At 45.7% G+C, this 23,787-nt stretch overlaps 1 protein-coding gene across 7 annotated transcripts in view; it reads right to left on the bottom strand.

Annotated features, from left to right (window-relative positions):
• Positions 1 to 23,787, bottom strand: part of LOC110538747 (rho GTPase-activating protein 33) — a 37,580-nt gene that overhangs the window by 12,628 nt on the left and 1,165 nt on the right. Inside the window, exons 2-11 of one of the 7 annotated variants that reach the window (XM_036943116.1) lie at positions 14,324 to 14,392; positions 10,004 to 10,095; positions 8,094 to 8,178; positions 5,188 to 5,274; positions 4,785 to 4,922; positions 4,342 to 4,434; positions 3,743 to 3,865; positions 3,078 to 3,155; positions 2,407 to 2,473; positions 745 to 795 (exon numbers count right to left, since the gene is read on the bottom strand). In XM_036943116.1, coding sequence (XP_036799011.1) covers positions 745 to 795; positions 2,407 to 2,473; positions 3,078 to 3,155; positions 3,743 to 3,865; positions 4,342 to 4,434; positions 4,785 to 4,922; positions 5,188 to 5,274; positions 8,094 to 8,178; positions 10,004 to 10,014 — 733 coding nt within the window. In that variant the 5' untranslated portion in view covers positions 10,015 to 10,095; positions 14,324 to 14,392. Of the gene's footprint in view, positions 1 to 744; positions 796 to 2,406; positions 2,474 to 3,077; positions 3,156 to 3,742; positions 3,866 to 4,341; positions 4,435 to 4,784; positions 4,923 to 5,187; positions 5,275 to 8,093; positions 8,179 to 10,003; positions 10,098 to 10,207; positions 10,371 to 10,425; positions 10,615 to 10,828; positions 10,965 to 14,323; positions 14,393 to 23,787 lie in introns of those variants that run through there. The other 6 variants (XM_036943119.1, XM_036943124.1, XM_036943133.1 and 3 more) reach the window with 6 other exon arrangements.

The raw sequence follows: 23,787 nt of genomic DNA, 5'->3' as shown, positions 1-23,787 counted from the left end.
GCTAGTTGTATAAATGGCTATCGAACGTTTCCAGGTTGGCTTAAGGGGAAATGTGTTATACAGGCCCTGCATTAAGGGGAGAGATGAGGCATTAGGAAAGATAAGGACGGTGGAAGGACTCTGATTAGATGACAAATAGATTAATGAGAGAGAGAAATTCAATTTCAGTTGTTGTTACCAGCAAGTCTTAGGTACCAAGGCTGAGGAACTGAGAGAGAAAGAGAGAAAGAGAGAAAAGGAAATAGATACAACAGGAAGGCGGTTGGAACACCAGCTAAATACACTGTTGTTCTGTACTTCGCACTCCCAAAACAGAGATATACTGTGGTCGGAGATACAAATATGAAGATAGCAAAGATGTTGTAGTGACCACATTAGGCAGGCAAAATTACCTATGGGCTGAGTAATTGTGAAACTATGTGATCCGCTGTGTGTTTCTGGTTATAACACGAGGTCATGGATACTTTAATTAAAAAATTGTCTAGAGAGAGATATCATTTATAATGTTTACTTAGAAGACTTACAAGACGAAGATACAAGGGAGGGAGGAAAAGTGGCCGTTATACACAGTTCAATTAAATATAAGCAATATATGCTTCATGCCAGAAAGAAAACATAGTAACCATGACAACTAGTACTGCATGTTGTCAAACTAATTTCAAGCCAGCCCCTGCAAAACCGGCGACACGCTCTGTGGAGACTGAATACTCATACAGTAGTGATTGATTGATTGCCTCTGTTTACCAGATGTAGGAGAGGGAGGTCCTGGTGCGCTGGAGTTGGCTGGATCTCCATCTGGAAACACAAACGTCACTCAATACATTTGACATTGATCTGGTGACACAGTGCAGGTGTACAGTGCATTCGGAAAGTATTCATACCCCTTGACTTTTTCCACATTGTTACGTTACAGCCTTATTCCAAAATGTATTAAGTTGTTCCCCCCCCCCCCTCAAATTACACACAGTACCCCATAATGACAAAGCAAAAACAGTTCATAAATGTTTGCAAATTTACTTTTAAAAAATGTAATTTAAAAAATATTACATTTACATAAGTATTCAGACCGTTTACTCAGTACTTTGTTAAAGCATCTTTGGCAGCGATTACAGCCTTGAGTATTCTTGGGTATGACACTACAAGCTTGGCACACCTGTATTTGGAGAGTTTCTCCCATTTTTCTCAAGCTCTGTCAGATTGGATGGGGAGCGTCGCTGCACAGGAATTTCAGGTCTCTCCAGACATGTTCGATCAGGTTCAAGTTCAGGCTCTGGCTGGGCCACTCAGACTTGTCCCGAAGCCACTCCTGCATTATCTTGGCTGTGTGCTTAGGGTCGTTGTCCTAATGGAATGTGAACCTTCACCCCAGTCTGAGATCCGAATGCCCTGGAGCAGGTTTTCATCAAGGATCCCTCTGTACTTTGCTCCGTTCATCTATCCCCTCGATCCTGACTAGTCTCCCAGTCCGCACCGCTGAAAAACATCCCCACAGCAAGATGCTGCCACCACCATTCTTCACCGTAGGGGTGGTGCCAGGTTTTCTCCAGACATGATGCTTGGCATTTAGGCCAAAATGCTCAGTCTTGGTTTTATCAGACCAGAGAATCTTGTTTCTCATGTTCTGAGAGTCTTTAGGCAAACTTCAAGCGAGCTGTCATGTGCCTTTTACTGAAGAGTGGCTTCCATCTGGCCACTTTACAATAAAGGCCTGATTGGTGTAGTGCTGCAGAGATGGTTGTCTTTCTGGAATGTTCTCCCATCTCCACAGAGGAACCCTAGAGCCCAGTCAAGGTGACCATCAGGTTCTTGGTCACCACCCTGACCAAGGCCCTTCTCCCCCTAATTGCTCAGTTTGACTGGGAAGGCCAGCTCTAGGAAGAGTCTTGGTGGTGACAAACTTCTTCCATTGAAGAATGGAGGGCACGGTGTTCTTTTGGTACCCTTCCCCAGATCTGTGCCTTCTAAACAATCCTGTCTCAGAGCTCTACGGACAATTCCTTTGACCTCATGGTTTGGTTTTTGCTCTGACATGCACTGTCAACTGTGGGACCTTTATATAGACAGGTGTGTGCCTTTCCAAATCATGTCCAATCAATTGAATTTACCACAGGTGGACTCCAATCAAGTTGTAGAAACATCTCAAGGATGATCAATGGAAACAGGATGCACCTGAGCTCAATTTCAAGTCTCATAGCAAAGGGTCTGAATACTTATGTAAATAAGGTATTCCTGTTTTTTATTTTTATACTTGTTTTCGCTTTGTCATTATGGGGTATCGTCTGTAGATTTATGAATAAGACTAACGCAACAAAATGTTTGAGTACTTTTCAAAGGCACTGTATGTGATAATGTACAGTAAGTGGGATTCAGTATGGTGGTGTCATAACGTGTGTGTGTGTAAGCTACCTATTTTAGCGGTGGACTGAGGCTTCTCGTTGATGAGCTCCACACACTCACTGGGGAAGAAGCCCACCTAAAGTGGGGAAAGACCATCAAAGTAACTGAGGATAACAAGCACGGACACACACAAACACACACAATAGTTTACACATGACATAGGTTAAAAAAAACAAGAGCAAATGAGTTAAAAGTAGAAGCTTAGTGAAAATAGAGAACAGTGAAAGAAAGAAATATAAAGAAATAGAGGAAACAAAATGAGAAGGGAAAGGGAAGTACAGAAACATGGAGACGTGAGATAGTGAACGTAGCCATCATCTGGAGAACTGTTGTCCTGCAGCGGGTCTCTTCAGAGTAGGTGGGGAAGACAGGCGTGTGTGTGAGGGAGACAGGCGTGTGTGTGAGGGAGACAGGTGTGTGTGTGAGGGAGACAGGTGTGTGTGTGAGGGAGACAGGCGTGTGTGTGAGGGAGACAGGCGTGTGTGTGAGGGAGACAGGCGTGTGTGTGAGGGAGACAGGCGTGTGTGTGAGGGAGACAGGCGTGTGTGTGAGGGAGACAGGCGTGTGTGTGAGGGAGACAGGCGTGTGTGTGAGGGAGACAGGCGTGTGTGTGAGGGAGACAGGCGTGTGTGTGAGGGAGACAGCCAGCGGCGGAAGTCTCCAGTGATTGTGTTGTGTACCTGGAAGCCATGCTTCCCCCTCCACCAGTTGGAGTCCTCTTTGGGTGGCATATCAATTACAGACAGGATATCTCCCACCTGGAGAGAGAGACACAGACAAAGACATTATACATTAAACAACCTCCGACTTCAGACAAAGTCTATAGGCAAACGAGCCAGATGACTTCATTTATCACCCCCACCATCTGAGCCAAAAGTACATCAACACACATAATACAGCCTCGGCAGTCAAAACACCAGCCCCAAAACTAAACATTATCCAGACACAACAAGCTGGATCAGGGCATAATATAGTCCTGCCTGAACTTATTTCAGAGAACAGATGAGAAACAGTTGCCATTCCTCACTTTGAGGACGACAGGACAGAGAGGAGATGAGACAGAGAGCGACACAAAGAAAGAAAGAGCTAAAATGTGCCTCAGTGTATGGGTAACCCCATTCCAGGGTGCTCTGGCCCAGAAACAGAAAGAGGAGCAGTAGGAGGAGGAGAGGACAGGAATAGACAGAACATGAAGATGGAGGAGGAAAAAAGAGAAGGAAAAGGAAGGTGACAGCCAAACAGAGATACCAAGGCCCAGACAGAGGTGACACAGAAATCTGAAAACTATGACTGCCACTAATGTAAATCTCATTTGGTTCTGTGTATCCCTGCAGCAGCTCCATACCTCAATGGAGATCTCGTCGCTGGCCTGCGCCGTGTAGCGCTTGATGACATGAGCAGCGGCGATGGCGGGAACGTTGAGCGAAGCTTCCTCTTTCAGGAGGAACCGATTCCCACGGTTGTCAATCTGGGAGGAACAGCAAACACAAACCTCTGTTGTTTAAGGAATAGACAGGCAAATAATTACACCACTTTCTTAATAACCCTTAATTATAGTAGTAGGGCTAATGCACAGGTGGTAAGACAAAGCCCGTCTCTCTAGCTGTCTTTCTCTCTCCCACTCTTCTTTGGTCTTCCCCAACAATTGTCTTCTTTCTCTGGCCAACTTCTTATATTTCCATGTTTTTACAGCTTATTCTCACCTTCACTCTTTCTTTCAATATCTTCAGGGGGAGGGGCAGGCCCACTCCTTCAAAAAAAAAAAAAGCAGTCCCACTATGTTTTGTTTTTTGTCTTTATTGAAGAGATCGTACTACCGTGTGAAAGATGGGGAGGGAGAATCAAAAGGCTGACTCTGGCATATATGTGAGCCGGGGTCAGCGGCTGTAACCACTGGACCACACAGGCCACGCTCTTATGTTTTCTAAAGATACTTAGTCTCACCTCCATCCAGGTGAGCACAGGCCCACAGTTGAGCTTGTTGTCCACGATCATGGAGAGGCGGCTCAGGTACTCCGACAGCAGCGGGGTGAAGATCTGATAAACAACAAAAACAACTGACAAAGGACTTTTAACACACAGCTACTGTAGGAGCCGACAGCCATTTACATACATCTACTCCCAGATACCATAGATGAAGACAGGTGACCCAAATATCAACACCTGCTAGAATCAGAGAACAAATGTGTAGAGACAGACAGGTCACAGACAACCATGACTACATCACCTCGATGAAGGTAATTTCATGTCATTCTCAGAGGTCTTCATGCTAACCTACAGCGGTACCATTGACCTCCATACAGTACAGAAAAACATTCTACAGCTAATTCAGCCAGAATGCTACATAACCACCTCAACAAATAAGCTCTCCCACAGTCCCCACTCACCTCTACCCTGTCCCCGATCTCGCTGAGGGGTGGCAGGGGCAGCAGCTGGGAGTAACGCCGGTCGTAGATACACTGGTGGAGGTGAGCGTCCAGAGTACGGAACTCCTCATAGGAGCGCCGAACCATCCACATCTTAGCCTACATCACATAGAGACAGAGAGAGGGAAAGAAGAGGGGACATAAATATTCATGTGAGGAGGATAGCAAGGAAGGGGGGTAATAAGTCAGACAGGAGGAGAGAGGGAGGGGGAAATATATTCCCACACAAATTCTAAATATATACAAAATATATTCCCACTCTGTCCCACTCATACGTGTTGGTATGAATGTGTCTGGGTTAGATATAGCCCTGGCAAGGAGATGTGCTCGTGTTGGGCGAGGGTATGTGGCCATGCCCACTCACCTGGCAGGACACCTGCACCAGGAAAACCAGGTTTTTGGCAGAGCCCGAGTTCCAGCTAGCAACGCTCTGCTCATTCGCAAACTGCAACTGAGGAACAGAAACACACACACACACACACTCAAGCATGGGTCAGAGGAACAGGAGGAGCAACTATACAAAACATATAGCCTACTGTACACTGAATAAGCAAACACACATACAAGGATACTGCAAAGCACCCTCCTATACCTACACACACGATCAGGATACATTATATCCAGGGAAATGGCAATCCTTGCCTGGTACCTTTTACACAACCTCCCTCCTAGTCGCCCAGATTCTGCATCTTCTAATAAAGTAGCCAACTAAATCAGAGGAGATCTTTCAAAATGGCCGACAACATCTCAGCCAACAAACAGTATTAAAGTTTAATGGACTTAACAATGCAGAGAAAGCTGTGAAAAGACAAGCCTGCTAAACTAGTGACAACAGAGCCATGTGTCACTAATAGAAAGCCTCGGGTGGAGCCGTAGGACACCCATGGGGTTCTGGTGGCCCGGATGTACAAGCAAGTGGGCTTCTACAAACAAGCACAAAAGGAAAACAGTTTCTTCGTGTCTATTCTCTTTTTTGGGGAAGAGGAGGAAGAAGTGAGGGCGGTGTGGAGGCTCCAGGTGGATTAAAATAGAAAATACTTTCATCTGAAATGAGACCGGCAGTGTTGTGGACTTCGGAGCGTTTGTCTGAAGGACCTTCATATCAAATCCACTATGACTAATGCAGAGAGAGATACAGAGAGAGCAGCAGGACAGAAAGAGAGATGCAGAGAGAGGGAGAGAGAGAGACTCAGTGGAGGGCGGTAGGAAGAGAGAGAGAGAGATGCAGAGAGAGGGAGAGAGAGAGACTCAGTGAAGGGCGGTAGGAAGAGAGAGAGAGAGATAAAGAGAAAGGAACCAGAGAGACTTAAGAAAGCAAATGCAAGAAAGAAGAAGAAAAGGAGGCGCTTTGGCGTGTGTTTGTTTCTGACTCAGAGAGCAAGGACAATGAGATGAGAATGGCCTCTTTCAGATCTCTTTTCTTCAGGGGCTTCAGACACTAATGAGCAGTGCTCCCTCAGCTCAACACACACACACACTCCAGCACAGAGAACGAGAGCACAAACAGCTGTGCTGGGCGGGAAGAGACATGGAGGTAATAATGTCGCTCACTACATCAGGTGTATGGTGTTCATCATCATGAATATGTTTAAAACGGCATTAAGTTACCTAATCCTTGTAATAGGATGACGTTACATTATCTATATCTAGAGAGGTATGAGTGAGAACGTCAGAGAAAAGAGAGTACTGCTGCTCTTCCACTATGATGCCCATGGACTGAAAATCAGAGTGAGTTTGTTTGCGCGTGAGTGAGTGAGTTTGTGTAGGTCAGGTACAAAGAAAGAGAGCCAGCCTCAGCCCTCAGCTGCTCTCCTCTCTCCACTGTGCCCACCACCTTCCGCCCATAGCCCTGATGTATTCTGACAGGAACACACACAGTACAGACATGCGGTACACACACCCACCCACCCACCCACAGTAACCCACAGTGAGACCTGTACTGTGAGGTCCTTAGTAGTGTGTCAGTCCTGTTCACATGTGATCATTACGACAGCAACACTACAGGCATGAGGCTGGAGTTGTCGTCACTACAGTAATATTACAGCATGAGGCTGGAGTTGTCGTCACTACAGTAACATTACAGCATGAGGCTGGGGTTGTCGTCACTACAGTAACATTACAGCATGAGGCTGGGGTTGTCGTCACAACAGTAACATTACAACATGAGGCTGGGGTTGTCGTCACTACAGTAACATTACAGCATGAGGCTGGGGTTGTCACCACTACAGTAACATTACAGCATGAGACTGGGGTTGTCACCACTACAGTAACATTACAGCATGAGGCTGGGGTTGTCGTCACGACAGTAACATTACAGCATGAGGCTGGGGTTGTCACCACTACAGTAACATTACAGCATGAGACTGGGGTTGTCACCACTACAGTAACATTACAGCATGAGACTGGGGTTGTCACCACTACAGTAACATTACAGCATGAGGCTGGGGTTGTCGTCACTACAGTAACATTACAACATGAGGCTGGGGTTGTCGTCACTACAGTAACATTACAGCATGAGACTGGGGTTGTCGTCACTACAGTAACATTACAACATGAGACTGGGGTTGTCGTCATGACAGCAACATTACAGCATGAGACTGGGGTTGTCACCACTACAGTAACATTACAGCATGAGACTGGGGTTGTCACCACTACAGTAACATTACAGCATGAGGCTGGGGTTGTCGTCATGACAGCAACATTACAGCATGAGACTGGGGTTGTCACCACTACAGTAACATTACAGCATGAGACTGGGGTTGTCACCACTACAGTAACATTACAGCATGAGACTGGGGTAGTCGTCTCGACAGCAACATTATAGCATGAGACTGGGGTTGTCACCACTACAGTAACATTACAACATGAGACTGGGGTTGTCGTCACTACAGTAACATTACAACATGAGACTGGGGTTGTCGTCACGACAGCAACATTATAGCATGAGACTGGGGTTGTCGTCACGACAGCAACATTATAGCATGAGACTGGGGTTGTCGTCACTACAGTAACATTACAACATGAGACTGGGGTTGTCATCACTACAGTAACATTACAACATGAGACTGGGGTTGTCATCACTACAGTAACATTACAACATGAGGCTGGGGTTCTAACGCAGGCCACTGGAACATCCAAAAGGACCTAAAACATTAGTAATAGATAGACATGGCTAAAACACACTTCATTTAGTCAGCCGGACATTTTTGTAGTTTACATTTCTAAAATGGGCATTTTAGCCCGCACGCACAGTCTTGTGTCAAAACCTACCTCGATGGAGCCAAACTCCACATTGTCATAGTGGAAGTGGGCACAGTCAACGAGCTTAGGGAAGTGACCTTTCACAACAGACAGCCTGAGATAGAAACACACACAGCAGTCAGATTAGATGAAATAACAGCATTATACAGTCACAGTGTGAGAGTCACAATACAGAGAATGTATTTGTCTTGAACAGCAGCAGACCAACATTGTTCTAACGTTAGTGCTGCAGTAGAAGCCCTGTATACAGTCTGTCTATGTTTGGGTGAATTAGTAGACCTACACTTAGGTTAGAAGAAGCTCCAGGACAAACAAAACTGTAGCTATGGGACAAACTGTAGCCAGGACAAACAAAGCTGTAGCTATGGGACAAACTGTAGCCAGGACAAACAAAACTGTAGCTATGGGACAAACTGTAGCCAGGACAAACAAAGCTGTAGCTATGGGACAAACTGTAGCCAGGACAAACAAAACTGTAGCTATGGGACAAACTGTAGCCAGGACAAACAAAGCTGTAGCTATGGGACAAACTGTAGCCAGGACAAACAAAACTGTAGCTATGGGACAAACTGTAGCCAGGACAAACAAAGCTGTAGCTATGGGACAAACTGTAGCCAGGACAAACAAAGCTGTAGCTATGGGACAAACTGTAGCCAGGACAAACAAAACTGTAGCTATGGGACAAACTGTAGCCAGGACAAACAAAACTGTAGCTATGGGACAAACTGTAGCCAGGACAAAACTGTATCTATGGGACAAACTGTAGCCAGGACAAACAAAACTGTAGCTATGGGAGCTTGACAGTGACCGTGGTTCTCGTATGAACAGAAACCACCCTGGGCAGACTGCTTTGCATGTCCCTACTCCTAAATGCCCACATAGACTGCGGCAGTTCCATGGCATGGTGATTTTTGCAGCTCGACGTTTATTGTCATGAATCTTGCCCTGCAGGCAGATATGAGCGATTTCTGCTAGATGGGCCAGCTGCAAAGTCAAAATTGGCTACATTATAAAAATGTATGAAAACAAAAACGTGTTTTTGGTCTTAAATTTAAGGTTAGGGTTAGACATTAGGTTTAGCGTTGTGGTTAAGCGGTTATTTAGTGGCAATACAAGGGCCAAACTTGATCAGTGACATCCCTCACTCCTCTAAGCTTCACATTACATCAACCTCCCACTGTCAACTACCACATAACCTCACAGCAGCCAGGGGGAAATGAAACTGGGGACGTTCCTGTTTCACAGCACTGCGTGGGCTGTAAGGGGAGTTCTGAGGTTCTCTGTATGCGTTTAAACTTCTCTCTGTCCCGTGTCTCTACAGAAGTGGTTTAAGACCTGACAGGGATGTCCATACAAGGGCAGTCATCACAGAGCACAGCTACAAAGTATAGTGGACCTGAAATACTACAGTCTATATAATATACACCCTTCCTCTCAGTCTATGCTTGGCATCCCTTGTCTGGCACCAAAGTTCCATCGGTGCCTCAGGTTTTACATTTCACACCACTTCTGCGTCCTGTAACTACACTGCAGTCACATTTCACACCACTTCTGCGTCCTGTAACTACACTGCAGTCACATTTCACACCACTTCTGCGTCCTGTAACTACACTGCAGTCACATTTCACACCACTTCTGCGTCCTGTAACTACACTGCAGTCACATTTCACACCACTTCTGCGTCCTGTAACTACACTGCAGTCACATTTCACACCACTTCTGCGTCCTGTAACTACACTGCAGTCACATTTCACACCACTTCTGCGTCCTGTAACTACACTGCAGTCACATTTCCCTTGTGCAGGTCAGCAGTGTACTTGTTCCACCCTCTTTAAAATGATCTTTAACTGTTCCAATTCACCCTCAGTGAAATGATTTAGACCTGGAGGGCAGTGTGCCAGTCTTAGTGGCAGTCTCACCTCTTGCTCATCTTCCCCTTCAAGTTGGCAGTGGTACCCACGGAGCGGGTAGTGGGCTCCCCGGAAGTGTCCAGATTATCGGTGCTCCAAGCCTTTGGGAGGTAGATTTGGAAAGAGGAAAAAGACACATAGTAAAACACGACAGTCAACAGGCCACGTTACATGGTGTCTGTCTGTCTCCAGGGGTGGTGGTCAAGACTGTACCTCAAAGGGAGATAGGGAGGACACGAATCTCAAGAAGACATCAGATATATCTAGATTGACTGTAGTAACTAAGTATGGTTTATAGGCTACACTATCTACAAAATCTTTATACAGCATGGCTCTTCCTTCTTGACGGTAATTTGACTCTGTCAAAGCAACTTCCTCAGCCCCACGATGTCACTCCTGACTACAGTACATAACATGCAGAAGATACGTACACAAACACAGCACAAGTAACACCACTGCAGAGGACAGAGCAACCTGTAGTAGTGGTAGCTGTGTCTGATTCTACTTCACATTGTGTAGCAGATATAAGCTGTTAGTTAGTAAATCCCTGTCCCCCTGTGCGTATCCAGTCCTTCCTGTCAGGATCTGCATGACGATGCAGCAGCCGTCACACAGCGGAGCTGAATGCACATTGACTCAACAGCAGGTGGAAACACAGCTCTAACCATCACACGGTTCACACCTTCACAGGCCCTACGGCAAGTCAGACACACACCCCTCCTCTCCCTCTGGCTTTAGGTTTACCTTCACTCATCTCTAAACCAGCATACAGCCATGCAATCGTCATCATCACAAATGAACGAAAGACAAATATGTCCCTCTTTTCATTCTTACCTCTCTCTCTCTCTCTCTCCCGCAATGTCAATATTCACCTCCTTTCCATATTATCCAGCTGATGAATGCAAACCAACACACCCACACAAACAAGTAGCAGCACAGATGAGCTGTCAACCACCAGAGGGAATGAACATCAATCACTCACTGTGTGAGCACACACACACACACACACACACACACACACACACACACACACGGCTTTGGTAGAGGCTAACTGAGGTCATTTGTCTGTTGTCAGGAAAATATGTCCCAAATAGACTAAGGGTTGTAATATACACAGGGTTGTCTCCTCCATGAGATGAATTGGTGACAACTATCTCCATTCACAAGAAAGACGGTGAGAAATGGTTTTGCCCAGATGGGGGGAGGATGGGATGGGAATTTGGCTAAAAGTATGTGGATGAGTGATTCCCAATTCTCCTTAAAATACTCAATGGGATCAAATATCAAAACACCACCTGAACAAGTGTAGGAGAATCTACCACTTTCTCAGAGAGTTGGCCTGTCTTACAATGTCTCACTCTCACATGCCAACAGCAGTGACAATAGCAGACTGGATACAGTTTGGAAGGGTGCAAGCCAGGTTGAAGATCAGATTCTCCACTACTTGGCCTGTCACAGGCTCCTGAAACACCTTTAAAGGATACAGCAATTAAAAGACCTGGGCTTTTAAAACCTTCCCAGTTGTGAATCACTTGTGATTGGGGACAGCGTCTGTTCACAGGTTATTCCTCAGCAGAGGATGCAGAGCTGGATAGAGTACTGCAGCTCCAGGGAAAAACATTACTCCTCAGAGTATTGGCCTAGGATCCGTACTATTACTCCTGGGACTGACCTTACCCACACAAACTGGTCCTGGTCAATCGCTTAGGGACAACTGACACCCTCACCATTCCTGAGTGAGTGGGAGAGTGGACGAGCGAGCAGCTGGCATAGGCTTGCTGTGGTAAATTGACTGTTAACAGTACGCCTAGACAGCCCTGCCTCCACCTGGTATGTGTGTGTGTGTACACGCTCAGCGGGGCCCTTAGAGGCTGAAAGCACTGGGGCTAAACTGGGCACAGCTAGGCTTCATCAGAATACATCAGAGCTGCATCACTCCAGCATTGAGTGTATCACACACCAAGATGTGTCTGTTCAGCCCTCAGTACAGCCCGGCCCCTTAGAGGGACTGAGTCGAGGCTGACAACGTGGCAACAGCAGAGAAACTCAACGAGCTGAGAGTCCATCATTACAAAGCAGGGGATGAGGTATTTATAGACAAGAACCCTGGCCTGTATCCAGTCTGCACTGACTGTCTGCAACATGCATTCATTCCATCTCCAACATTGTACAACCTTAGTACACCACCCGACTGGTACATTAATGGATGCTAAAGGTCATTAGCGGACCACGTAGAGGACCACGTCATGTCGTTGCTCTTCTAGCAACTCACACCCCTCTTCACTCTACACCAGGCTAGAGTTTCACGGGCAGCCAGTATGGAACAACAGGCACCTGAAACTGGATCTGCCATGGAAGCCACCGCTCCCAAATAACAGTTAGCTAGACGGTCAGAGACACAGGCAGGCGGTCAGAGCAGGGCAGTATCCACACACAACAGTCAGGGACAATACCAGCCGTTAATCCTAAGAGACTAGGCTCTAGTAGGTATTGTTGTACAGCAACAACGCAGACAGGTCTTCTTCAGACCAAAACCAAAGACATGAGAAACCTAATGGCATTCAGGCAGGGTAATAACCCCTGCAGTCACTCACTCACACCCCCTCATTGATTCCACAGCATCCCTCTTTCTCTCCACTTCTCCTGTTCTCTACCTTCCGCATCCTCCTCTTCTTGAACATATTGAGGGACCCTTCCCAACCCTTTCAAGGGGAGCGGGGGTTCTTTTTAGATGTTGGTGTAATCTATCTCCAGTGCTATGCATCTCCTCTATCTATCCGTCTGTCACCATCGGTCTCCCATGGATACTTCCGCCCAGCCATCACAGTCACCCCTGTCCCCTCTCAGTGCATTCTGCTCAGAGGGACAGGTAAGTGGTTACGTCTGCACGCGTGTGCACAGACACATACTTGAATGTTGAACATTTCACAGTGTGAACACACACACACACAGCGATCTGAACCCTGGGCAATTGCCAGAGCTCAGGCTTCTCAGCTGTTCTGTGAGAGGGGCAGGAGACGGACTGACGGGCGGTCGGTCGGTCGCTTTATATAAACGCTTGGTTTCTTTCCTAATCTATCTGGCGACAACTGGCAGTTATACAGGGCAACACAACCTCCACATCATAGCAAAACCACATAAGGGGGCTATAAAAAGGTGTCACGTTTAATGCTTCGACAAGGCCAAGAGGAGGGAGTCTTGGTGGTACAGAGAAGAACTGTATAGTAGGCTGACCTAGAAACCGTGTTCTGTTGAGTCTAGAGGATCCCGCATGCTATATAAACCCACTCTCAGTTTAGACATCTTTAAATGATAAGCCCTGGTTCTCTCAGTAAGGCCGCTGTCATCAGATCTCACCCACATAGTTTGAATGTTTGTGCCCTGATCCAACAACAACAGTTCATATAATGCATGCCTGGTATTCCAGCCTCTCTTTAGGGACCGGGAAAAACGGAATTCAAAGCCTGTTTGGGAAGAGCGGCTGCAGTTGTTCAGCACCAGCTCTACCCAGTACCAAGCAGGGTACCCAGTGTCTACCCAGTACCAAGCAGGGTACCCAGTGTCTACCCAGTACCAAGCAGTGTTGGGGAGTAGTGAACTACATGTAGTTCAACAAGTAACTTAACTACATTTTGAAGTTGGTGCTAGTTGAACTAAATTCCAATCTTGGTAGTGTTTTAGTACTTAGTTAATTACTTTCTTTGCCATGTAGCGTTGTAGCTAACTACTGGAACTACTCACTACTGTTCTCGTAAATAGAAAAGATGATATGGCTGAAGTAAACAAGAATTTCCTTTCTTTTTTAGCATCAGCCCATCCCAGAATTCTCATTTGGATCTAGTGAACTAGTTTTTCAAATGAACTTGGTGTAGTTTAACTTCTGCCAGTGTGAAGTAATTGGTAGCTTGATAATCAATATTAACAGAGGAGCTTCCCCAACACTGGTACAAAGTCATCCATTGCTGGGTAGTGTTAGGTCCATAACAATGTGCCATAATGAACATGGCCACAGAACAGTGGGAAAACAGTGCCACAGAGAGACATGTTCACCATGGAGACATTCAGGGAAACAAGACAAAACAAGCATGCATAGAATATCTACCAGAATAGCAGATCACTCACACCACATTGGGTAAAGCCACACACACAGACATTATTGTGCTGATGACATAGAGGTTGACAATACTTGTAATAATTGTTGACCGCATGCACATGTACATTTACACACACACATGCAGACAGACCACCAGACCACATATAGACAGGCACAATACGTACCCGCAGACATAAAGAGGTGCATACAGACAGTTTGGGTAGACGGAGACTTACCAGACATGACTGTCCGGTTCATAGCGCGTATAAACATGGTGCATTTCCCAACCCACTGGGGTCACGACACTTCACACAGAAAAAGAAAACGAAGGAAGCACATTTAATTTCCGTCCCTTCACACAAGAGGCTTATTGTGTGTAGACAAGAGACAATACACTCTAGACTGCTTCCTTGAGGGATTTGATTAAGTTCACAGTTGATTCAGGAGAGAAAGTCAGACTTTTGTTTAGCCTAATTGTTTGAGGGTACATTTTTTAGTATTTCTTTTAACATTGAGGATTTAATCCACAATGTTATTACGCTTTGCTGTAACACCAAGTGGCCTGTGTTGAGAGCTGGAGCGAGAGGACTTGGCTGACTGTTCACGCTCCATCATAAATTGCCAAATCCTAACCAACCAGCCCTTAATCTAATGTAACAAGGCCATGCATCAACACCACTGCTCTGAAAGCCTTCTCCACTCTGACAATTAAAAGATCACTTGATTCCCATACAGAACCATCCCTATAATAGTGCCATCTAACCCATAACTCACAGAGATAAACATATCTCAAATGCCTATGCTGGTTTTGAATACTCCTCTTTGTTGACAACAACCCTTGGTATTTCGATAAGTCAGTCGCATACCATTTCTAACAGTCTAACCTGTCAGGTTGTCAGCATGGACAGCATCATTGTGCTTGGACTTCCCAGTATTACAGCAGAGTGAAGTGTTGTCACACTGTCTGTTTGAGGGGAGTTGACTCATCTAGTTAGTTGGAGGTGGGAGAGGAGCAGACAGACATGGGTCACACACAGGGGTCAACACACTAAGGAAATGGGTTAAATGTGACCGTTTTGTTTCTTCTTTAGTAGGCCTAAGTCGTGTGTGTATAAAATATTTGGTGTGGCTATGCTGTGTGTGTGTGGGGGGGTTAGGCTGAGTGAATGTAGGGAGTTCGGCTAGGCTTACTCTACCCTATGAATCACGAGTGAGGCTGTTCCATGAAACTTACTAAGTCTCAGGCATTGAATGCGTTTAAAATGTTGACTAGAGTCAGTGGGCAGCAAGTTGGTCTGTGCAGTCAGACGTTGGTGTTTGTGATGTGGGAGTGAGGCTCCATGCTTTGTAGTCAGCCAGAGCCTTACCAACAGTTGCCGAGATCTTCCATCATGTGGGCAGCATCGCTATGGTAACGCAGCGTGTTTTTGCATGTCAGGCCGTGAGAGGGAGATTGTGTGCTTGCTCGCGCTTATAAAGGACTGCATGGATAAGATTTGGGTGGACAGGATGTCAGAGTAGGATAAGAGAGTGTGTGGATGTGCATACTAGAGTGTGTGTGCGTGTGTCTCTCTCACAGGGAAAGAAAAAGAATGGTGAGAGAGCCCGATTCAACTACTTATATCTTTGTGCGATTGAGAGGATTTAAGCAGGATCAAATGTGCTAGACTCTGTGTGGGGTGAACTGGACGGTGTGTGTGCAGGGATGAGTGAGCACCATGAGTGTATGTTCCTCTCATTCCTCTACTAACTCTGGACTTGACACAGAAGTTGGTGTAGCGACAGTGGCCAGCAACTCTCTCATGCCTGTAGGTGTATTGAGTGAAGTGGGTCTCTCACACACACACAGATTTAACACACATATGCACCATATACTTATGACGACTAAAAAACAACAAGCTCAAAACCACTCTGCGTAAATGAATCCTGACAAATCTCTCATAACTAAATCCCTGGCTGGCTATTATTACGATGATTGTTTTGTCTCTGCCTCTCTGCGGCTCAGCAGGTGTCCTGGATCTTGACCCCAAAAGAAGACAATAGGATAGAGGGTCAGTCAAGTAGAAGAAGAGCCATTTGTTATTGTCCCCTTTCTCCCACAGTCAGTAAACCCCCCCCACTCCAAGCATCACTGTCTTCACAGTCAAGGAGTCTTGGGTCTGTCCTCTTCAGGTCACAGCACAACGCTGGCTTGGGCTGGCTTGGGTTGGTTGGCTGGGTCTGGCTTGGGTCCAGCTTGGGTTGGTTGGGTGGGTCTGGCTTGGGTTGGTTTGGGTCTGGCTTGGGTTGAATGGGATGATGACAATGGGAAAACCCAGAAGAGGAAGCCTGGCCACATGTGCCATCAAACATAGATAAGAGGAAGACTTTACTTCTTCTGTCTTCTGAGTGACAACCTTGCCAACAGAGAATACTACAGCCCAAAAGGTGAATGTCTGTTTGTGTAACCCAGCTGCTCCAACAGTTTTGCTCGTTGTCTAGAACTCCCCCTGCTACTTCCCCATGCCCTGCTTCTCTCACTCCTCCTCCATTTCACTCACTTTCTGTATGATCGAGGACAATGAGTATCCCCCACACTTTTCCACCCTTCTTTCCTTCCTTCCTTCTCCAGGGGGAAGAAAATATTCAAAGAGTGTCCTTTCATGCTCACTCTCCCTCCTCCTCCTCTCTTTCGTAGCAACCCAGTGTAATAGAAGTGTCAGCCCCTCTTTCTCCGAGGACTGAATAAGTGAGTAATGTTGGGAGACGGGTCTTGAGAGAATTCGGGGGAGGCGGGGTGAGGAGGATGGGCATCACAAATCTGCTCTTTTCGTTATTGTCATCATCTGCAAGTGGTCGCGGCTGGGCTAATGTGACGTGAATGGGCCAGTTTGGGGCAAGTACAGTCGTGGCTACAAGTGTTGATCTGTCACGCAGGACACACTGCACACGTGGGGGGAGGGGTTGACGGAGACAGACAGGGACTGTTGTTCAAATCCAGGAGCTACTACGGTGACAGGAGCTTGGGGACTGGACATGGGGGAGAAGCATCAGCCTGGATCCAGACACGAGAGGCCAGGGGTCAAGTCATTCAGCAGGTTGGCAGCCCAATGGCACATGTAAACACACTCAGTGAGGTACAGTTAGATAGTCACCACAACACTAGACTGCACATGATTACTTTTCATGTTTCACGCAACATTAGGCCCCTTGGTTATTGATGTAGTATGCCATCACTAACACTGTAGAGGTGTACCAGAGGGGTGCTTCCTCGGTCTCTTCCTCGGTCTCCTCAGCCTCAATACAACTGTACAGGGAGTGTGTTTCTAATGCATGAGCTCCGTTTGCCCCCACCACTTCCCTATGACCTTTCATAGAACAAAACAGGCCTTGGCCTTCCCATGGGAAGTTGACATGGGAAGCCATAGGGAAGGCTAGCTGAGATGGAAGGCTGGGGAGGGGAGGGGTAGTGTAAGAAAGGAGCAAGGTGGGCTCTATCACTGACATTCCAGAAGAGGGTCCCTGGGAAACAGACAGTCCTCTTACAGTCCCCCTGTCACCCCCCACGTTACCCAAAAAGAGGCTCTCTAGAAGCCCCGTCCTCTTTCTTCCACGCGACAGGAAAGACACAGAGCCACCGGCAGCATACTAAACACCAAACACTGCCCTCATTCCAGCTGCAGCCACGTGAGATAGAAACACAAGAGTGGGAGAGAAGAGACTAAAAAGTAGAAAAAAAAGAGATGTGGGTGAAGAAAGAAGGGGAGGAAAGAAAGAGGGTGAATTCATCAGAAGACTGACTGTTGTGAACAAGTGTGTGGTGTGTGTGGCTGTGTGTAGCGAGACATGAGGGACAGTGGACGAGGGGGCCGTTTGTGTTGGTACGGAACAATGTGGGCATGGCTTCAGAAGAGATGTTTCTATAGGGGCAGGCAGCTGGCACCCAGAGCATCTGACTGCAGCGGAGAGAGAGAAAAACCATAAAGGAAAGAGGGAAAGAGAGAATGACTGAATGAAAACACTAACAGAAAACAAATGATCCATATGTAGAGGTCTGGTGGGGGAAACAAGGTCCCAGCCATGGTAAAAGGGAGGGAAGGGGTTCTGAAGACATGCTTCAGCAGAGTGTGGAGGATGTCCAGGCAACATGAAAGATTTTAAACTATAGAGCTAGCATGTCTAGTGGCTGAGTATATGGATGGACAGAGGGCTACACTCCAAGATAGTGACTTTGTGTCTGTCCTGCATAGGTAGGCATGCCGTCTGTTTAGTCAGTGTCTCTTCAAGCTGCTGTATAAGGGCTTGGACAACCAGGATATGAATCATAATGCAAAACCGGTTTATAGGCACTGACTGTACTGTAAGTCAAGGATAGAAGGGTGATCCATGAGGCAAACAGATATTGGCATAGCACACATTCCAGCCTCCAGGCCAAAACAGACAGAGAGGAGTAGTGAGAGGGGGAAGGGATGAAAGTCGTAGGTTTGTATACAGGTTACTGTACAGTAAATAAACCATATATGATCGTACACAGTATTAGCACAAAGATCTAATGTTAAGCACCCATTAAAGAGTATTTTTCAATTTCCAGGGTGAGTAGTGTGTGCGCACGCGTTGGGTGTGGCTGGCTTCTCCTCTGAGGGCGTTAGAGCAGATGATGGGTGACAAGGCGTGAGGCAGTGCCCTCGCCCAGATCAGACAAGCCCTTCTCCAGCCTGAGGCGGGACTCTGACACCCCTTGGCCCCAAGCTGTGAGCAGCAGCCCTGTGAGCCCAGCTACAGCTCTCTAGCTCCAGCCGTTCAGGCATTAGGCCTAGGAACGGGGTCAGGGCTGGTGTCCCCAGTCACGCCTCTTTATCTCAGCTTACAGCTCACCTCTCTAGACCTATCAGGGATCAAAGATCCCTTTACTATTCACATGACATGAGGTACAGCAGTTAAGTGCCTGGTAATAACACAGTAATGGCTCACATGAGATGCAGCACCTCTCTAAAGGGCCTGCTGTGAAAGCAGCTTGAAAGATGCTCAACATGTTAACATGCTCAGCAAAACATTAGCTAGCGGTAATTCAATTCACCATTATCACTGTAGGACAAAAGCCTTTTCATTTAATAACTAAAAACTAACGGACAGCTAGTTGAGGTGATGATCTGTGTTGTGTGTTGTTTGGGGTTATGAGTCAATAACATAGCCTACACTAGGCTTTTATTTATTTAACCTTTGTTTTAGAAGTCGACCGATTATGATTTTTCAACACCGATACCGATTATTGGAGGACCAAAAAAAAGCCGATAGCGATTAATCGGCCGATTTTTTGTTATCTTTTATTTGTAATAAATGACAATTACAACAATACTGAAGGAACACTTATTTTAACTTAATATAATACATCAATAAAATCTATTTAGCCTAAAGTAAATAATGAAACATGTTCAATTTGGTTTAAATAATGCAAAAACAAAGTGTTGGAGAAGAAAGTAAAAGTGCAATATGTGCTATGTAAGAAAGCTAACATTTCAGTTCCTTGCTCAGAACATCACATATGAAAGCTGGTGGTTCCTTTTAACATGAGTCTTCAATATTCCCAGGTAATAAGTTTTAGGTTGTAGTTATTATAGGAATTATAGGACTATTCCATAATTAAATACCATTTATAAATACCATTTGTATTTCATTAACCTTTGACTATTGGATGTTCTTATAGGCACTTTAGTATTGCCAGGGTAACAGTATAGCTTCCGTCCCGCTCATTGCCCCTACCTGGGCTCGAACCAGTAACACAACAACAACAGCCACCATCGAAGCAGTGTTACCCATGCAGAGCAAGGGGAACAACCACTCAAAGGTTCAGAGCGAGTGACGTTTGAAACGCTATTAGCGCACGCTAACTAGCTAGCCATTTCACTTCGGTTACACCAGCCTCATCTCGGGAGTTGATAGGCTTGAAGTCATAAACAGCGCAATGCTTGACGCACAGCGAAGAGCTGCTGGCAAGACGCGCGAAAGTGCTGTTTGAATGAATGTTTACACGCCTGTTTCTGCCTACCGCCGCTCAGTCAGATTATATGCAACGCAGGACACGCTAGATAATATCTAGTAATATCATCAACCATGTGTAGTTAACTAGTGATTATGATTTATTGTTTTTATAAGATAAGTTTAATGCTAGCTAGCAACTTACCTTGGCTTACTGATTCGCGTTACAGGTAGTCTCCTTGTGGAGTGCAACGAGAGAGAGGCAGGTCGTTATTGCGTTGGACTAGTTAACTGTAAGGTTGCAAGATTGGATCCCCCGAGCTGACAAGGTGAAAATCTGTTGTTCTGCCCCTGAACAAGGCAGTTAACCCACCGTTCAGGCCGTCATTGAAAATAAGAATGTGTTCTTAACTGAATTGCCTAGTTAAATAAATGTATATAAAAAATTTTAAAAATTAAATCAGCAAATCGGCGCCCAAAAATACCTATTTTCCAATTGTTGACTTGAAACTTGAAATCGGCAATTCCGATTAATCGGTCGACCTCTACTTTGTTTAACTAGTGAAGTCAGTTAAGAACAAATTCTTATTTACAATGACGGCCTAGGAACAGGTTAACTGCCTTGTTCAGAGGCAGAACGACAGAGTTTTACCTTGTCAACTTGGGGATTCGATCTAGCAACCTTTTGGTTACTGGCCCATCACTCTAACCACTAGGCTACATGCAGCACCACATTTTGGCGAGCTGCTTGAATAATATGCCACAGAATAAGCACACAGGACAAACAATAGGCGTAGTAGTGCACTGAGGTTGTCAAACTAGATCTTTCTAAACATCTGTCCTCACGGTGAGTCCACATTCAGGGGGAAGTAGAGACGAGCAGAGAGCAGTACTGAGCACACAGGAGGACTGTCTGACCGTCACCCCTGACAACAAGCTGTGCGCTGCCTAAACAAGTCCACCCTGCCTCTCTCCACATCCTCATTTTAGCTCAAACATAAACCACTTGCTTTGTGACTGAATGTTGTTGTTAATTTAGCTGTGTTTGTTTCCTTTCTTAGTATACGGTATGTGATAAAATAATTGTCTGTCAGTGAGGAACGAAACCAGTGGCCAATGACAGAGGTGTGGCCAGAACGGCTAGTGTTACAGAGTCTGTAAGCAGCCATTGATTTGTGTGTGTATTCTGTGTTTATGCTCCATTACAGGCAGATCCACACAGGTAGGTAGGTGTCTGTCTGTCTGGAGAGAGAGAGAGAAAGAGAGAGAGAGAGAGAGAGAGAGAGAGAGAGAGAGAGAGAGAGAAGCAAGAATTCAGGGTAGAGAGAGGAAGGGAGTAGGATTGCCTCACAGTAAACAGGAAGCTGGGAGAGATGGAGAGGATTATTGGTGGGCGTGCCCGTGCTGTGACATGTCTCTGTTTTCTACCTTTCTCTCCATCTTCCTGTCTAGGTTCTCTTTCTACCTTATTTGCACATTGAGGGCATCTTTATGTAATTTGTGCAGCCCAAGTGGCAGAGGGGGAAGGGAATAGTGAAATAGAATGTGAGGTTACGTAACAGCAGTGCTGATTCTGACGAAGATCAAAATCAACCATTCCTCTCATGTTTACTTGTTATAATAATGCTGGTGTGCCGAGGACAGGGAAGGTGTGTGTGTACTGAGGCACTTCCCTTACCACTAACTCCTCAGGTCATCAATGGTTGCAAGAAGGGACAACAGCTGGGCACAATCTTCAATAGGATTAAATTAACCAGAGCACACCAGAGCAACACAACTAACATGGGACTGGATGCATAAATAAAAAGGATGTATTATTAGAGAGTTCCTTTCTGTACAGTAAGAGCCCCCTATCATTCAGCTGTTGGCAGCCACAGGCCAAGCATTTCATTCTCCTGTTGGCAAGTGAGCAACCCTGGGGAGCATTTACATTAAATCAAGCATGTTGAAAACAACTAGCATTTGGGTTCAGTTGGGGCTGGGATAGGCTAATTTGTGCTGCAACGGAAGCCTAATCTTTATAATAGTCTCACTACAAATACGTACATAAAAACTACACACACATTGAACTGCAGCCGACTACACAGTGTGCCAACAATGCGAAGGAAGCAGAATAACTTTTGCTCAGCAAATGTAATGTCCAAGCGTAAAAGGCTCTTAACACAACATTACCATCAGTCTGCATTGATTTTCCTCTTACCGAAAACATTGCAAGTTACTGTACATGAGACAATTAAATGGAAATCAATGAGGTATGTAGCCAGTGAGTCCATCCAACAGCTGTAAACAAACCATCTGTCCGAAACAAAGACACACACACAGTATTTTTCTGTCTCTGTTGCTCAGTCTCTGTATGGTATACACACACAGACACACACACTGTCTCCGTCTCAGGCGTTCTGTCTCAGGCCCTCAGTCTTAGTCTCATTCAATCTCTGAAACACACAGCTCCTTCCAGACAGAGTTATGAAGATGCTGGGTTTGTAATTAAACACCTTGATCGCCCACTGCTGCTCACACTGGAGGCAGAGCTAATCCTCAAACTGACTACTGGGGAGAGCAGGTAAACTACACCAGCTGGACATGGAATCAGAATGACAACATTCTTGGATACTGGAAAGGGTTCAGACTAGGGAGGTCAAAGTAAACAATGGTTCTTGAGATTGTGAGATGGAGGCTAAACTATAGCCTTGAGCAAAGCATTAAACTCAGGACTGACAACACAGTAATGCTTCTCTAAATCATGGAAGCCAGTGAGTCTATCCAACAGAGCCACAATGATGACCATAAGATTTAGTTCCATAAAGGAAAAAGCAGTAATGACACACATGCCTTGTTTTACCAGGCATTAGAGAATACAGAAACATAAAATAGGCCTGGCTATTCCTAGTTTTCCAAGGGAAAAGTAATGTACAGTCTGAGAATAAACATAGGTGACATAATCTGAAGCTAAGCACCAGTTCAGCCTGTTTCAGCTGTAACATACTGGGTCCACTGCGGTTGGGTAGATTAATGACGGACTGATCATTAATGACAGAAATACCCTGTGTTGCGGCTAAGAGCCAGTCTTGGGACCTAACCCAAATTACTAATTGTCAGTCTTGAGAGCAGGAGACTCGTGGATGGAGAGGGATTTGTGTCCTCTGATCATAAACCACCATATTCTCTGCTAGAACAACCTCAATGTCTATTGAAAACACTGCTGTATGTAAGAATAATGCCACGTTCGCGTGCTAGTCAAATATAGGAAGTCAGAAATTTCAGAGTTTCCTAGTTCTGACTGGCACGTCAACGCGGCATAACTCGAGGGGAGTAGACAAGATTACAACATTGAGTTGGCAGGCCAATCGCTCCATTCAATCAAAAACAATATTTCAAGTTGCACAGCACATTTATGACTAACCATAAGGTCTAATGCGCCTGTACCTTAGGAAAACACGAAGTCAGTGAAGTGATGTTAAAGTGCAAGACGACGGCACAGCGTTGAAACGGTCTGAAGTGATACTTCATCACGCTGATGCAGTTAGCTGGAATCAATTGTTTTCCCATTGGACTAATTGTATCCACAAGCGAAGGATAGGGACATTAACAAGCTTCTATCTGAAAACGTTGCATCCCGACAATGGGAAACATTGTCATTGTAATGTGCTGAGCATAACATTCGTTTCTTTAGTACGAACTTAAAAATCATATTAGCTACATTAGTGTCTCTGTTGTGTGACTAAGTTGAGCGCAATTAATGAAA

The sequence above is a fragment of the Oncorhynchus mykiss genome, chromosome 2, assembly GCF_013265735.2.
Source record: "Oncorhynchus mykiss isolate Arlee chromosome 2, USDA_OmykA_1.1, whole genome shotgun sequence".
Classification (NCBI taxonomy): Eukaryota; Metazoa; Chordata; class Actinopteri; order Salmoniformes; family Salmonidae; genus Oncorhynchus; species Oncorhynchus mykiss.
This window is presented reverse-complemented; position numbering and strand designations above follow the sequence as displayed.